The sequence below is a fragment of the Monodelphis domestica genome, chromosome 7, assembly GCF_027887165.1.
Source record: "Monodelphis domestica isolate mMonDom1 chromosome 7, mMonDom1.pri, whole genome shotgun sequence".
In the NCBI taxonomy this organism is placed as follows: Eukaryota; Metazoa; Chordata; class Mammalia; order Didelphimorphia; family Didelphidae; genus Monodelphis; species Monodelphis domestica.
In genome coordinates, this window is record NC_077233.1 from 134,681,821 (window position 1) to 134,698,193 (window position 16,373).

At 42.6% G+C, this 16,373-nt stretch overlaps 1 protein-coding gene across 2 annotated transcripts in view; it reads right to left on the reverse strand.

The window, feature by feature from the left end:
- Window positions 1-3,122: 3,122 nt before the first annotated feature.
- The window catches only part of GSG1L (GSG1 like), a 406,917-nt gene continuing 393,666 nt past the window's right edge, over window positions 3,123-16,373 (reverse strand). The window contains exons 7-8 of one of the 2 annotated variants that reach the window (XR_008913531.1): window positions 6,036-7,004; window positions 3,123-3,537 (exon numbers count right to left, since the gene is read on the reverse strand). Coding sequence is in view for 1 of the 2 variants with exons in the window: in XM_056805507.1 (XP_056661485.1) it covers window positions 6,982-7,004 (23 nt within the window). In the remaining variant the exon portion in view is untranslated. Of the gene's footprint in view, window positions 7,005-16,373 lie in introns of both variants that reach the window. The other variant, XM_056805507.1, reaches the window with a different exon arrangement.

The following is a 16,373-nucleotide window of genomic DNA, read 5'->3' on the forward strand; positions in this document are numbered from 1 at the left end:
TTTCGTGTTAGGGAGATGGTGGTGTAGCAGACAAGGAATTCAAGAGGAGAGACTTGGTGGAAAACGTCTAGTGTTGGAGGGGGTCCTAAGCATAGTACTATTCCCCTCCCTCTAGGAATCTACCCCTTTTCTGCCCATCTCTTCTGAAGCTCGTAGACCTAGTTCTGAGTGGGATTATTTTCTAAGCAAGTCCCCATGGGTCATTCAATCTATAATGTCATCATTGTGGTACTCCCACCACTCACATAGATCTTGACTTTTCCTTAATTTCATAGATGATCTTCTAGGGTTGCTGCAGTTAAAAAATGGTGATACCAAAATAGTAATAAGCTGTCCTGACTTTAGCTAGGCGAATACTCAGATGACAGGAAGTAACAGAGTGGGGGTACGGAGACACGGTGGTAGAGAGATAACATAAAGAATGCTGGATATGGAATCAGAAATCTCAATTCTACTACATCTAAGGTAGGTGACCTTGGTCAAGCCATTTAATTTTTCTGAGCCTTATTTTTCCTATCTGTAAACTGGAGATAATATTAAATACTCCCTGTGTGTTTATGAAGGAAATTGTCACACTATGAAAATATACACTATTATTAGAATTAGCCTTAAAATAAGGATTTGGGACTAAAATCTGGTGCTGACATTCTGATAAAAAGGATGAGGAATTACTCAGCAGGGCAGGTGATCAGTGCAAGAGGGGCTTTAGCTGAGTGAGGAGCAGGGGGACGAGGAGGAGGAGGAGGAGGAGACTATGTGATGAAGGAATGTGACTATAAAGACAAAAGGCATCAATCAATGTGTTTTTTTAAAAGGAATATGAATTCTGTCAGGTCAGTAATGGACCCCGGTCTTCCAGCCTGATGTGAAGACAACAGAAGGGAAGGGAGAAGTCAGAGTTTCCAAGGACAGCGATGTCCACCCTCCTGAGGCTACAACTGACCTCCACAGGGTGACAGTTTCAAAAAGGCAGAACTACTTCCCCTACGTGTCTTCTCTGCAGTTTCATGGCAGCCTCAACCCAACCAGGAAGGACTGTGGCCTCTCCTGGGCTGAAAGCAGCAACCAAGACTATTATTAATTTTGCTTGATGATTTCTTTTAGAATTCTCTGCCACTCTCCCTTTAGAACTGAAAGACATCTGGAGCTGGGAATCCCTGGGAAGAAAGGAGGCTGGAGGGAAGGGAGGGGAGGGAGAGAGAAGGGTGCAAGAGGATCTGCAGCCTGGAGAGAAGGAAACCAGCAATGACTCCTTGTCTGAGCAAATTAGAGTCCCAACAGGCTACTTTGCTTCTACTTTTTCTTCAAAGGCTTTTGAAGGAGATAGGCAGTGGCCTCAGGGGAACACAATCATAATGTGGCTTCATTAACTTTCTGATTAGTTCTGGGATTGACTTGGAGTCCCTTGGGGACTCCCAAGACCATCAGGGGCCCTTCCTGAATCCCAGGAGATTCCTTAGGTTTGTCACAGAGATTCCATGGCCCCCTGTTTACACATCTTCTCATGATGATGCAGATAGATGCCCACCTACTTTCTACTCTACTAAAATGGAACCAAGAGGGTTATTAATGGTAATCCTTTAAAGTTGACCAATCAACAAATCTTCCATGCTTTACCTCCGTGTGGAGGCAGCTCTGGGTTCTTAGAGGCAGTGCCAGTAGAGCATGGTTTGGGGCTGGGAAAGGCCCGAGTAGCAGCCAGGGGGTGGATTTATCTTTGAGCTTGTCTGAGGACATGTCTGGCTAAATTCAGGGAGGTTCATCACCAGGTTGGCCATGGGGTGATGAATTTTTCAGCCCCAATAATTCTTAAAGCTCATCTACTAAGGCACAGAGGAGTTTCAATCTGCATCAGCGGAAGGAGGAGCCCACAATGACAAAATCCCAGATCCTAGAAATGGATGTAAATAAGAATAATACCATACAAATGGAAGAGAATAATAATCCACAATGATAGAAGAGGCAAGAGGCCACGTAAAGGCCAATATCTGCCACATACAATGGGAGAGGGACTGGACCTGGGGTTTCATCAATGAAGCAAGCTCCAAGATGAAGGAATTTCCTCTAATGTAGGTTGACAACTTTTCTGCAACTAACAGTCTTAGAGTTGCCCAGAGCACTGAAGGTTATAAGTGACTTGTCCACATTCACGACAGTGTGTGTCAGAGACTGGACTTGAACTCAGATCTTCCTGAATCCTAGGCAGGCTTTCTATTCATTATGCTACACAGCATAATATAATATAATATAACATAATATCAGCTAAGTGGAACCTCAGAGGCTATCTAATCCAACCGTATCATTTCACAGATAAGAAAATTGAAGTCCAACAAGGTAACCTAATGTCACACAGGTAGTAAACATCAGAAGGGAGGATTTGAACCCAGGTCTTCTGACTTTTTTCATTGCACCAATATAAAATAATAGAACAATAATACCACAGATTAATGCTATGCCATATTATATACAATATATTTATATTATACTATACCATATTATGCTTATATAATACAATACAATTGAAATTGAAGTGAATAATGATTTTTTTCAGTATTTTATTGCTATTATTTACTTCAACTTCAACTCTCTGGGACTTGGTTGATGTGAGTAGTTTCTCCACTGGGGCAGATTGCAATCCCCAGACCCATCCAGGCTCTTCTACAGATTAGCCGTGCAGCTATGGGCAAGTCACTATTCTTTTCTAGCTTCTTCACATGGGGGCTCGAGGCCCCCCAGAGAGAGGAACAGAGTGGGAGCTCTGCACCCCCGCCCCGGTCCCCTGACTCTCAGTGTGATGCTCTTGACCCTAAGCCATGGCCCCTGGGCTCCTGGTGAGGTCTTCACTGCGTTCTGCCTTTTACAGTGTACTCGAGTGAGGGTGAAGAGCACCAGCTCCTCTGCTTGTGGGGCCCTGATTTCCAGGGCAGACACAGCCCAGGTCCTCGGGGGGCCTCGGAGCTCTGGTGGTCTTGGAGATGGAGGGAGGGTGGCCAGAGGGATGGTCCCTATTGCCTGAATGGACTGCTTGCTTCCTCTGGATAATGCTTCCCCAGCAATAAAATCCCCAGAAGGGGACGAGAGCTGACGCTTACAAAACCAGGATCAGACATATACAAATGAAATGGATCTGATAAAGCACTCTCTATTTTAAAAAAAGAAAAAAATGACAATTGGGCCCCGCGGTCCACAGGAAGGGCAGATGAGTGGGGCGTCTCTAGGGTCATTTCCAGGCGGGGGTAGCTCTTTCCTCAGAGCTGGAGAGGAGCTTCTCCTGGGGCCATCCCAAGCCTTGGCTTAGAGCTGGGGGTCTCCCGGGAGCCAGAAGCGGGAGGGGTGGGCCGGCTGCCCCACATGGAGCCACAGGAGGGAAGGGTCCCGAGGACAGCGGCTGCTCAGCACGGAGCACCGCTGGAGGCAGCAGGCAGAGGCTCAGGGGCTCCCTGGGGCGGCGCTTCTCGAGGACTCCACTTCTCTTCTTGCATCTCGTCCTCCTCTGCCTGGTCCAAGGTGTGGAACTGATTCCGAGGGACCAGCATCCTGTATTGAAAAACACCATGTTCAGTGCGTCCCAGCTGTACCCTGGAGGTGCCAAGGATGCCTCCTCTCCTCCTCGCTGAGGGGACGCGGAAAGGGACGGGGCAGAGAGAGGAGAGCTACGGTTCAAGGGACCTGAAGAGGAGCTCTTAGAGTGAACAATCTAACGGGCACTGCTGGGACCCATCAGCATTGCGAGGGTGTCTCGGCTCAGGGATCAGGCTGCTGGGTCCTGGAATAACACTCCTGCTCTAGCCAGGAGGTATGAATCATGCAGCCCACAACACTAGGGATCATGACCCAAACCAGGCTAAACTTGGGTTGGTGGGGGGCAGCTGGGTGGTTCAGTGGATGGAGAGTCAGGCCCAGAGATGGGAGGTCCTGGGTTCAAATCTGACCTCTGACACTTCCTAGCTGTGTGTGACTGACCCTGGGCAAGTCACTTCACCCCCTTTGCCTAGCCATTCTCCCTCTTCTACCTTGGAACCAATATACAGTATTGATTCTAAGACAGAAGGTTAGGGTTAAAAAACGTAGAATTGGGAAATAGTTAACAAAATAAAAGTATAATCAAGTGGATAATATTACATATTAAACTAAGTCAACATGTAGCCTCAGGATCCTTCTGTATGATTTAGTGGCCCTTGTTTCTATTTGAATTTGACACCCCTGCTGTAGCGCATGCTAGGAGCTCTGGCCAATGGCTACACTGGGGAGGCCAGTGTCAAGTCAGAGGTGTGGAAAAGGGGGCACTGATTCCAGGTAAGGTAGGACAGGGGGGAAAGGATCTCAAGATGAGAAAAGAGGCAGCTGGGGTTGTGCCAGCACTCCTTTCAGGGGTAACATCCACCAAATACGCTGGATCCGTCCATTCATCCATCCATCCTTTTCTGATCACCTACTATGTGCCTGGCTGAACTTAGACACTAGGGAAGAGGTGAGGGCACTTGATAATTCCTATGGGGCAGTGAGAGGAAGGTTGTTTCTATTTGTTGGTCCGTGTGTCTGTCAGTGGAAAGTGTTTGCCAGAACACAGGGTAAGTTCTGGATCACTCTTTGTAGCGCTTGGCATGACCCACTTTTATTATGCTCCTTGGTAATGCCCTAGTAATGCCAGGACCTGTCCCACTCCCACCCTTACCCCCAACTCAAGGGAGCTCAGTCGGTGCTTCTGACCCCCCTACTCCAGACACGATTCTCCCTCTTCTCTATCTCAAAGGAGCTTCCCCCATACCCTCCCCAATCTAGTCAGGTTGGTTTCCTCTTTCCTTTACCTTCTACATGTCACCTTCACTCATACTGTGCTTTTCATGTCCTCTGTACTCTCAGTTTCCTTATCTGTAAAATGAGGGCATTAAAATGATGGGTTCTAAAGTCTCTTCCAGTTCCAGATCCTAGAAGGCAGCTCAGTTGCATGATAGGGCTTTGTACTTAGGGCATTAAGACCTGTGTGACCCTGGACAAATCACTTAACCTTTCAGCCTCAGTTTATTCAGCTGTAAAATGGTGGAAATAAAATACAGTGTTGTGAGGATTGTTTGTAATGCACTTTGTCAACCTTAAAATGCTACATAAATGCTAGCCAGTCTATCTCAAATCCACCTGACCTTCAGGGCCCACTTCCTCCACTCCACCTCCTCAAGTTCACAGTAACTTCTTCCTAATAACTCACAGCTGTTACTTTTTGTGCCTATGAATCATGTACTGCCTTCTATTATTCTCTGACCTGTTTTAAATGGCTTGGTCTCCCCAGGGAGGATGTCAGAGCTTCTATGGCAGTAATATTGTGTCTAGATTAACTCTGTACCTTTCTAATATTTCTTTAAGACAAGCCCTAGCACAATACTAGGCACGAAGGTTATGTTCAATAAGGATTTTTGTTGGCTGATGGAATAAAAGTTAGGTCTTAGTGTTTCAACTGCAGCAAATTTTTCATTCTATAACCATTGAATCCTAGCATTGGAAAGAATTTTCAAAATCACCTATTCTTTCTGTTCCTTCCCTTCTTCCTTCCTTCTCTCATTTTCTTTTTCCTTCTTCCTTCCTTCCTTCCTTCCTTCCTTCCTTCCTTCCTTCCTTCCTTCCTTCCTTCCTTCCTTCCTTCCTTCCTTCCTTCCTCTCTCTCTCCCTTTTTTACTTCCTCCCTCTCTCCTTCCTTTGCTTCCTTTCTTCTTTTCTACTTCTCTTCCTGCCTTTCTTCATTCCTTCCTTCCATTGCTTATCTCCAGTCTGTTCACTGCTTCCTTCCCACTTTCCTCCACTGCCTTGCCCTGCCTGAAGTCTGGATAAGTTAGAAGAGGCTTTAATGATTCCATACAGCCCATCTCCCTTTGAGAACTTGGAGTCAATTGTGCAGTAATCAGTGTTAGAGGGGCTGAAATATTCCACAGAGAGCCTCTCTCTGGGGACATGAATCTTGTCTTCCTGCTCTGAGCCTGGGGGTGATCATTTGAGATCAATTATAGCATAAATGAGGGCAGGGATTTTTCTTCCCCACCTACCTCTTTCACCCACCAGCCTCTTCTCTGCCTCCTCTGCCTCTGGGTCAGCCAACTCTGCTTCAGAAGGAGCCATCTTGGCTCACCAGGAATAGTCCCTGGAGGGGCTCGTCACTTTGAGCCTTGTGCTTGTGCTCCATGAAATCACCCACCGACTAGAAGCTTTGGGATGTGGCTCGGATGGAGAAAAGGCTCATCGGCTTCACAGCTGGAAAGGACCTTAGAGATGGTCTAACCTTAACCCTTCATTTTAGAGATGAGGGAACCAAGGTTCAGAGAAGTGATTTGCCCAAAGTCACACAGGTAGTTCGTAGCAAAATGCATTTGGTTCCATGTATTTGGCCTCCAGGTTCAGTCTTCTTTCCATTACCCCATATTGAGTGATGGTCTTCAGGGCTGAGATCCATCTTGAGAAAACTGAATTGGAGGTCACGTCATGGATCCAAGTGACTTTTGGGATCAGAGAATCCAATGTTTCCCTGGACCTCAGTCTGAGCTGGGCCAGGCTGCTTCCCCATTGCACCCCTGGACCTCAGGCCTGGGTTTGGCCACTCAGCATCCAAGGCAGGGTCTCTGGTTGTTTGGGCTGGTTTCCTGGTCAAGTCTTGGGTTGTCTGGGCTGGAACCTAGGCTCATCCTGTGATCAGCTGGGCCAGGCACAAAGGAAAATAAAACCTCAAGGAGATAGGACTGGATAGTCCATGGAATCCAGAATGGGCTGAACTGGAGTGGCCAGATGCTGCTGGGCCTGGGCTTCTGCTGTCTTGCAGTTGAGAGTGGGAGGAAAAGGGGAAAGATTTCACAACATAGAAGTCTTCTAATGACACTTAGCTCTGCTCTGTAGAGTTCTTTCAGGCGGATCCTGAAGGGATGGTGTACAGGGGACACGGAGACTGGGATGGTTGCTAGGCCATGAAGTCACTAAGTTTTCTTGGAGATCTTGTATCATTTAGAGATGGGTGTTCTGCAGTCCTAGGAAAGACACAAGCAAATATAATTAGCTCTGGATTTCCCATCTCCTAGAGGGGAGTCCTATATGAATGACAATAATATGATAGCAACAGGAATAGTAATTATTAGTAATAAAAATTCATCTGGGGGCTCATTACCAGATTTATCAGCATTTATTTGTAATGAGAGAGGAAGAGATAGGGGAGAGAAAGGTCTGAGCCTTTCTAACTTAAGGTAAGAGCAGATTCTGGATTGCAGCCAGAGATGGCTAAATAGAGAAGCCAGTGCCTGGATGGGAGAGAGGGAGAGGGAGAGAGAAGGAGGGAGGGAAAGAGAGAGAGAGACAGACAGAGAGACAGAGAGAGAGACAGAGAGAAAGAGAGAGAGAGAGAGAGAGAGAGAGAGAGAGAGAGAGAGAGAGAGAGAGAGAGAGAGAGAGAGAGAGAGAGAGAGAGAGAGAGAGAGGAGAGAGAGAGAGAGAGAGAGAGAGAGAGAGAGAGAGAGAGAGAGAGAGAGAGAGAGAGAGAGAGAGCGAGCGCAAAATCCCAGAGACAGGTACAGAAGTCCAGAGATCTCTCTCCTCTTCTCTCTCCATGGAGTCAGGGAGTCAGTCCTCTGGCTCTGGCATGTGACCCTGTGATGCCTATGTCCTGCCAAGAGAGTGCTTAGGATCCAAGCCTACTAAATAATTTGCTTCACACATAATGGTTTACATCTGCATTAAATTTTGTTGTCTAAAATGTAACTATTCTTATCCATTACAACTTTTGATACCACCTTCTACCCAAATATCTTATGAGGAAAGCAGGATAAGGATTGTTATCCCCATTCTACACAGGAGGAAACAGACCTAGGGAGGTAAAGTAACTTGTCAAGACCTGACTCCAGCTCATCCCCGAGTCCTATAGATTTCATGAGAGGTAGGTGGGGAGGTAATAATCAAAATCATGACTATTTCTAATCCTCAAGCATTAGAAGGTTGCTTTCCTCACAACAACTCTATGAAGCAGGAAGGGAAAACATGATTATGCCCACTTTATAGATGAGGAAATGAAGAATCAGAGAAACAAAGTGGCACAACTTCTATTTATCTAGCATCTAACATACACAAACTTGTGTTACATATCTGTTAATCTCCTCCTGTCTTCTGATGTCCCACTGTGGTACAGAGGTGACCCTGAGTCCTTAAAAGCTATACCACTGATAGCTGAGCTCTAGCAGGTTGAATCACCAAGCTGGAAAGGCCTCAAGGATGGTTTAAATAAGCAAACTGTATCTGTTGTCTGAGGACCGGCATAGCCTGCTTGGAGAGACTCATCAGCACCAGAGAGCTGGCCAGCAGATAATACTCATGAAGATTGGTGAGAGAGAGAGAGAGAGAGAGAGAGAGAGAGAGAGAGAGAGAGAGAGAGAGAGAGAGAGAGAGAGAGAGAGAGAGAGAGAGAGAGAGAGAGTTAAAAGGATCAGTGTTGTCTCAGAACTGCAAGAATGGAAGGAGTATTCATACCAAGGAAGTCACAGCACTTGGAGTACTAAAGAAGAAGAAGAAGGTTCTTTGTTCCTGTGCCCCTCAGGGGAATGGAGAAGAGAATAAACACTTATATAGTGTGAAGATTGGATTTAGCTATTTCATGTTTGTAACAATGAAGATACTTAGTTTAACAAAATCAGGAATATCTTCGGAACTCTAAATTACTCCACCCTACTTAGACCATAATTTAGGGGAAGATAAAGTTGTAATCTCCTTATTGAACAAAGAAGGTACTTAGTTCTCACCTTATAGTGAAGCTAGAATTTTAAGCTAAGTCTATTTTTAGTATCTTAATACAAAAAGATGTTAAGTAACTATAGAGGTTAAATTAATCACAAAAATGTCAAGTAACTAACAAAAGGTGAACTTAACAAAGAAGTACTAAGTAACTCAAAAGATATAATCAAAGAAGATGAGTACTAAAAGTATGGGCAGTCCCGGAGAAAGCCTTTGATGTGATTGGTAGATGTGAAAATTTAGAGGAGGAGACACAAGGGTGAAAGGTCTATATATTTGGGATTTTTCATCTCTCAGAACTCTCTTTCCCTGATTGGCAGTGGAGAGTTAGCTGAGAGCAGTGTGCTGGTCTTTCAGCATCTTAGAGTGGCTACAAGCTATTGTCAGGTTCAGTGGTGAGTTTCTGGCTGAATTTCCCTCCTTTACTTTCCAATTTTATCCCCTTAGAAGCCTCTAATCTTCTTCAGAGACCTAGAGGCGGGGATTTTAAACTCCCCCTAGCATAGGCCAGGCAGGAGAAATCCTATATCCTCTTCCCTCCTCCTTAAATTCCCTCCCTCTATATTAATTAGATTACCATAAATTTCCAGACTGACTTGGGTATTTTATTGGGATTTTCCCTGGCAACCAATTAACTCTAGATCTTTAAGTCACAACCCTAAAATTATCTTTACAATAGTGCCTATTACATGCCAGGCACTTTGCACTTTACAAATATGGTCTCAATGAATTTTTTTTAAACCCTTACCTTCTGTCTTAGAATCAATATTAAGTACTGGTTCCAAGGCAGAATTACAATAAGGACTAGGCAATGGGGGTTAAATGACTTGCCCAGGGTCACACAGCTAGGAAGTGTCTGAGGCCAGATTTGAACCCAGGACCTCCAGTCTCTGATCCTAGCTTTCTATCCATTGATCTACCTGGCTGCTCCTCAATGAATTCTTGAATGCAGGAGCCCTCTGGGGACCCATCTTAATCTACTACCTAGAACAGGGTCCTAAATATAGAAGGCTATCAATACAGGTTGACTGAAAATGATGGCAGGGAGCTAAGACATACAAAGGGTTGTAATAATGGAAGAAACTAATGTGTCAAGTTGTGTGACCTTGATCCATATAGAGTACAGAGCTAAGGAGGGAGTGGCCATGTTCACTCACTCATTTGGAAAGCATTTTTTGCTCAATACTGTATTGGGTGTCAGAGGGACATAAAGTTTGGTTAGGTCAGTCTTTGTCTTTAAGAAATTTATAATCTGATAGAGGAATACAATATAAACACATAACTATAATCCACAGCCGAGCATGGTAAACGTGAGAAAGTTACCCAGTAAAGTGCTAAGTGATATCCTGGAAAGTGGTCGTGATCGATGGAATAATGGGGATGGAGGAAAATTGTAAAAGCTTCCCATGGAACTTGTGCTGAGGCCTTAAAAGGTATCAAGAATTTTAGCTTCCTTATTCATAACATAAGAATGGTTCTGATTGAAAAGAATTGTTGGCAAGGATAAGTTTTGGAAAAGATTATAAAGAACTTTAAAAATCCAAGTGTTAGACAAAGGCCAAGAATGATTAATATTAATATTAATGATCTAGATAGCAGCCAGTCCTGAGGATCCCACAGAGTAGGTGTACAAGGAACTGACACTGGATAACCCACAATGCTCAATGGCAAGATAGAGTTTATATTTGTCTTTGGGCTATCCAGCAGAGAAGCCCAAGCATATACTCACTTAGAGACACTTGGGTCTCTGGGGCCAATCTTCATTCTACTTCTGCACTGCTGGGGAGCTGACAACAGTCTTGGGGTACCACAGATTTCATTTTTTTAGAGTAGTTTATTTATTTAAGAATATTTTCCCATGTTTCCATGATTCATTTTCTTTAGATTTTAAAAGGAATAGGGAGCTTGGATCTGCTTCACAGGGGATATGGAAATAGAGATCAAATATATACAGAAGAGGAATTCCAGAAGGTTGGGGACACATGGCCCCCTTCAGATAGTGTTCTGGTAGGATTATTTGTACTGATTGAGGAAGTTAGGTGATACAGTGGATAGAGTGCCAGACTCAAGGAAGATTTATCTTTCTAAGTTCAAACCCAGCCTTAGACACTAACTGGTTATGTGATCCAGGGCAAGTCACTCAACCCTCAATGCCTCAGTTTCCTCATCTGTAAAATGAGCTGGAGAAGGAAATGGCAAACCATTCCAGTGTCTTTACCAAGAAAAACCCAAATGGGATCACAAAGAGTCAGACATGACCAAAACAAAAATTCCACTTTTGGCTATAACTATATAGTCCCCTTTCATATTATGTAAGGGTGTGTATGTGACTGTGCAACCTGAGATTATTGAAAATGATAATAATTCTCATTTTAACAAAAATTTTAATCAACAATATTTTTAAAGTTTACAAAATATTTTCCCTTACAATAGCCCTAGGAGAATAGAAAATAGAGGCATTGTTAGCCAATTTTATAGAAGAGAACATTGAGTTTCAAAAAGGTAAAGCAAATGGCCTGTAAATCACTGCTAATAAAGGATAAAAATAGAGGACAACTAGGCGGCTCAGTGAATTGAGTGCCAGACCTAGAGATGAGAGGTTCCAGGTTCATATCTGGCCTCAGGTACTTCCCAGCTGTGTGACCCTGTGCAAGACTTTTAACTCCCATTGCCTAGTCCTTCTCTTCTCCCTTGGAACCAAAGCACAGTATTGATTCTAAAATAGAAGGTAAGGGTTTAAAAAGAAAATAAAGTAACAGAATCAACTTGATATACCACTGGTTGCAAATAACCTCCTTTCTGAGCTTCAATTTCCTTTTCTGCAAAATGGGAGCATAAGGATTCAATAATTTTGAAGGTGCCTTTCAGTCCAAACATTCAAAGGTCAATAATTACATGAGGAGTCTTCAAATACTTTTTTAAAAAAAACCATAACCCTGTCTTAGAATTGATGCTTAGTATCAGTTCCCCAGTGGAAGAACAATAAGGGGTAGGCAATTGGGGTTAAGGTATTTGTCCAAAGTCACACATCTAGGAAGTGTCTGAGGCCACATTTAAACCCAGGACCTCCCTGACACTCTATCCACTGAGCTACCTAGCTACCCTTTCTTTAGATACTTGTAAGGCCTTTCCACTTCTGACATTCTATATTCTAAAATCCCTTCCAACTTTAACATTCCCTGTTCTAAGACCTCTGCCAGAATGTATGCCTTGTGTTACATGCTCTAAAGACCTTTCGAACTCTTGGGTTCTATGGGTCTATGGAGAGATAAAGAAGAAAGCAATTTCCCTAAAGGAGGCGACAATATAATAATTGTAGTCCAATTGTATTGAAAATTTCAATGACTTATTCAGACCTTGGACAGGCAATTGACTTCCAGGATCAGGCACGACAGGTGCAGGAAGTGGATATAGATAATTGTGGAAATCGATCTCAGTAGTTTGAGGCAGGTGTACCTAGTTCAGGGATGTTTCAAATTCAGGCAGGGATGAGAGCTAGCAGACAGCTGGAATTCAGGAGTATTGACAGTGGTTTTTGAGGATAAGGTTTGAAGCAAACCGAGGCAGCATGGACCATGCACAGAGATAGTGGAAGCTGGTTCAAGAAAGAACTTCAATCAGATCACTCAGTACTCTCGACAGCTCCCTGAAGGTGCCACTATCTTCAATGAATCAGTGAAATAACCTTTATTAAGATCCCTGCAGATTGTTCAAGGACATTGAATTGCCACTAATGGAGAAGTCCAAATCCTTCGATTGTACCACAGTGTATCAGTCTCTGTGTACAATGTTTTCCTGGTTCTGCTCCTTTCGCTCTGCATCATTTCCTGGAGGTTGTTCCAGTCTAAGTGGAATTCCTCCACTTTATTATTCCTTTTAGCACAATAGTATTCCATCACACAATTTGTTCAGCCATTCCCCAATTGAAGGGCATCCCCTCATTTTCCAATTTTTGGCCACCACAAAGAGTGCAGCTATGAATATTCTTGTACATGTCTTTTTCCTTATTATCTCTTTGGGGTACAAACCCAGAAGTGCTATGGCTGGATCAAAGGGCAGACAGTCTTTTATCACCCTTTGGGCATAGTTCCAAATTGCCCTCCAGAATGGTTGGATCAGTTCACAAATCCACCAGCAATGAATTAATGTTCCTACTTTGCCGCATCCCCTCCAGCATTCATTACTTTCCATAGCTGTCATGTTAGCCAATCTGCTAGGTGTGAGGTGATACCTCAGAGTTGTTTTGATTTGCATCTCTCTGATTATAAGAGATGTAGAGCACTTTTTCATGTGCTTATTAATAGTTTTGATTTCTTTGGCTGAGAACTGCCTGTTCATGTCCCTTGCCCATTTTTCAATTGGAGAATGGCTTGATTTTTTGTACAGCTTTTTTAGCTCTTTGTAAATTTGAGTAATTAAACCTTTGTTAGAGGTTTTTATGAAGATTACTTCCCAATTTGTTGCTTTCCTTCTGATTTTAGTCATCTTGGTTTTGTTTGTATAAAATCTTTTTAATTTGATGTAGTCGAAATTATTTATTTTACATTTTGTGACTCTTTCTATGTCTTGCTTGGTTTTAAAGTCTTTCCCTTCCCAAAGGTCTGACATGTATATTATTCTGTGTTTACCTAATTTACTTATAGTTTCCTTCTTTATATTCATGTCAGTCACCCATTTTGAATTTATCTTTGTGTAGGATGTGAGGTGTTGATCTAATCCTAATCTCTCCCACACTGTCTTCAAGTTTTCCCAGCAGTTTTTGTCGAATAGTGGATTTTTGACCCAAAAGCTGGGATCTTTGGGTTTATCATATATTGTCTTGCTGAGGTCACTTGCCCCAAGTCTATTCCACTGATCCTCCTTTCTGTCTCTTAGCCAGTACCAAATTGTTTTGATGACTGCTGCTTTGTAATATAGTTTGAGATCTGGAACTGCAAGGCCCCCTTCCTTTGTATTTTTTTTCATTATTTCCCTGGATATCCTTGATCCTTTGTTATTCCAAATGAACTTTGTTATGGTTTTTTCAAAATCAGTAAAGAAATTTTTTGGAAGCTCTATTGGTATGGCAATAAATAGATAGATAAGTTTGGGTAGGATGGTCATTTTTACTATATTGGCTCGTCCACCCAGGAGCTGTGTATGTGTGCCAAGGGCTAGGATGTAGGTTGTAGGGGTGGGAGGGGTGTGGTTGGTGGGGGCATGTTTGTGCCGGGGGGTGGCGGGGTGTGAGTTGCCGTGGGTGGGTTGGGGGCGATGGGGTGGGGGTTGGGTGGGCGAGGGAGTGGGGGGCGGCGGTATCGTGGGGGGTGTGGTTGTGTTTGGCGGTGGTCGGGGCTGGGGGTTGGGGGGGTGACGGCTTACGGGGGATTTGGGGGGTGGTGGGACATGGTGAGGGGGGGGGGGTTGATAGTGGTGGGGGGTTGGTGTCACTGCCCTTGGGATGGGGCTATTGTGCGTGTGCGGTGGAGCACGCCGGGACGTGGGGGTGGAAGGATTGGGTTTCTTCTCTAATTGCTACTGCTAGTGTTTCTAGTACAATGTCAAATAGTAGAGGTGATAATGGGCATCCTTGTTTCACTCCTGATCTTATTGGGAATGCATTTAGTTTATCCCCATTGCAGATGATATTGGCTGATGGTTTTATATATATACTGTTTATTACTTTTAGGAAAGGCCCTTCTATTCCTATGCTTTCTAGTGTTTTTAATAGGAATGGATGTTGTATTTTATCAAAGGCTTTTTTTGCATCTATTGAAATAATCATGTGATTTTTGTTGGTTTGCTTGTTGATATGGTCAATTGTGTGGATGGTTTTCCTAATATTGAACCAGCCCTGCATCCCTGGTATAAATCCTACTTGATCATGGTGGATGACCCTTCTGATCACTTGCTGGAGTCTTTTTGCTAGTATCCTATTTAAGATTTTTGCATCTATATTCATTAGGGAGATTGGTCTATAATTTTCTTTCTCTGTTTTTGATCTGCCTGGTTTTGGAATCAGTGCCATGTTTGTGTCATAAAAGGAGTTTGGTAGAATTCCCTATTTGCTTATTATGTCAAATAGTTTGTATAGTATTGGGATTAACTGTTCTCTGAATGTTTGATAGAATTCACTTGTGAATCCGTCAGGCCCTTGGGATTTTTTCTTAGGGAGTTCTATGATGGCCTGTTGGATTTCATTTTCTGATATGGGATTATTTAAGAATTCTATTTCTTCTTCTGTTAGTCTAGGCAGTTTGTATTTTTGTATATATTCATCCATATCGCCTAGATTGCTGTATTTATTGCCATATAATTGGGCAAAGTAATTTTTAGTGATTGCCTTGATTTCCTCTTCATTGGAGGTGATGTCCCCCTTTTCATCTTTGATGCTGTTAATTTGCTTTTCTTCTTTCCTTTTTTTAATTATATTGACCAGTACTTTGTCTATTTTGTTTGTTTTTTCAAAGTACCAGCTTCTATTCTTATTTATTAAATCAATAGTTCTATCACTTTCGATTTTATTAATTTCTCCCTTAATTTTTAGGATTTCTAGTTTGGTTTTCTGCTGGGGGGTTTTAATTTGATTGTTTTCCAGTTTTTTTATTTGCATTTCCAATTGATTGATTTCTACTCTCCCTAGTTTGTTAATGTATGCACTCAGGGATATGAATTTACCTCTGGTTACTGCTTTGGCTGCATCCCAAAAGGTTTGAAAGGATGTCTCGCCGTTGTCATTTTCCTTGATGAAATTATTAATTGTTTCTGTGATTTCTTCTCTAACTAAACGATTTTGGAGTATCATATTGTTTAATTTCCAATTAATTTTTGATTTGGTTTTTCATGTACCATTACTGATCATTATTTTTATTGCCTTGTGATCTGAAAAGGCTGCATTTATTATTTCTGCTTTTCTGCATTTGTATGCCATGTTTCTGTGACCTAGTGTATGGTCAATCTTTGTGAATGTGCCATGTGGTGCTGAGAAGAAGGTGTATTCCTTTTTGTCCCTATTTATTTTTCTCCATATGTCTATTAACTCTAATTTTTCTAAGATTTCATTCACTTCTTTTACCTCTTTCTTATTTATTTTTTGATTTGATTTATCTAAATTTGATAATGGTTGGTTCAAATCTCCCACTAATATTGTTTTACTGTCTATTTCTTCCTTCAATTCTCCTAGTTTTTCCATTAGAAATTTGGGTGCTATATTGTTTGGTGCATACATGTTGATTAGTGATATTTCCTCATTATCTAACTTCCCTTTTAACAAAATATAATTACCTTCCCTATCCATTTTAATCAAGGTCTATTTTTGCTTTGGCTTTATCAGAAGGTCTGTTTTTGCTTTGGCTTTATCAGATATCATGATTGCAACTCCTGCCTTCTTTCTATCAGTTGAGGCCCAGAAGGTCTTACTCCATCCTTTAATTCTGACCTTGTAGGTGTCTACCCGCCTCATGTGTGTTTCTTGAAGACAACATATGGTAGGGTTTTGGATTCTAACTCATTCTGTGATTCGTCTATGTTTTATGGGTGAGTTCATCCCATTCACGTTCAAAGTTATGACTGTGACTTGTGAATTCTCTGGCATTTTGATATCCTTCCCTAATTCTAATCTTTCTTCTTTAGCTCTAACCTTT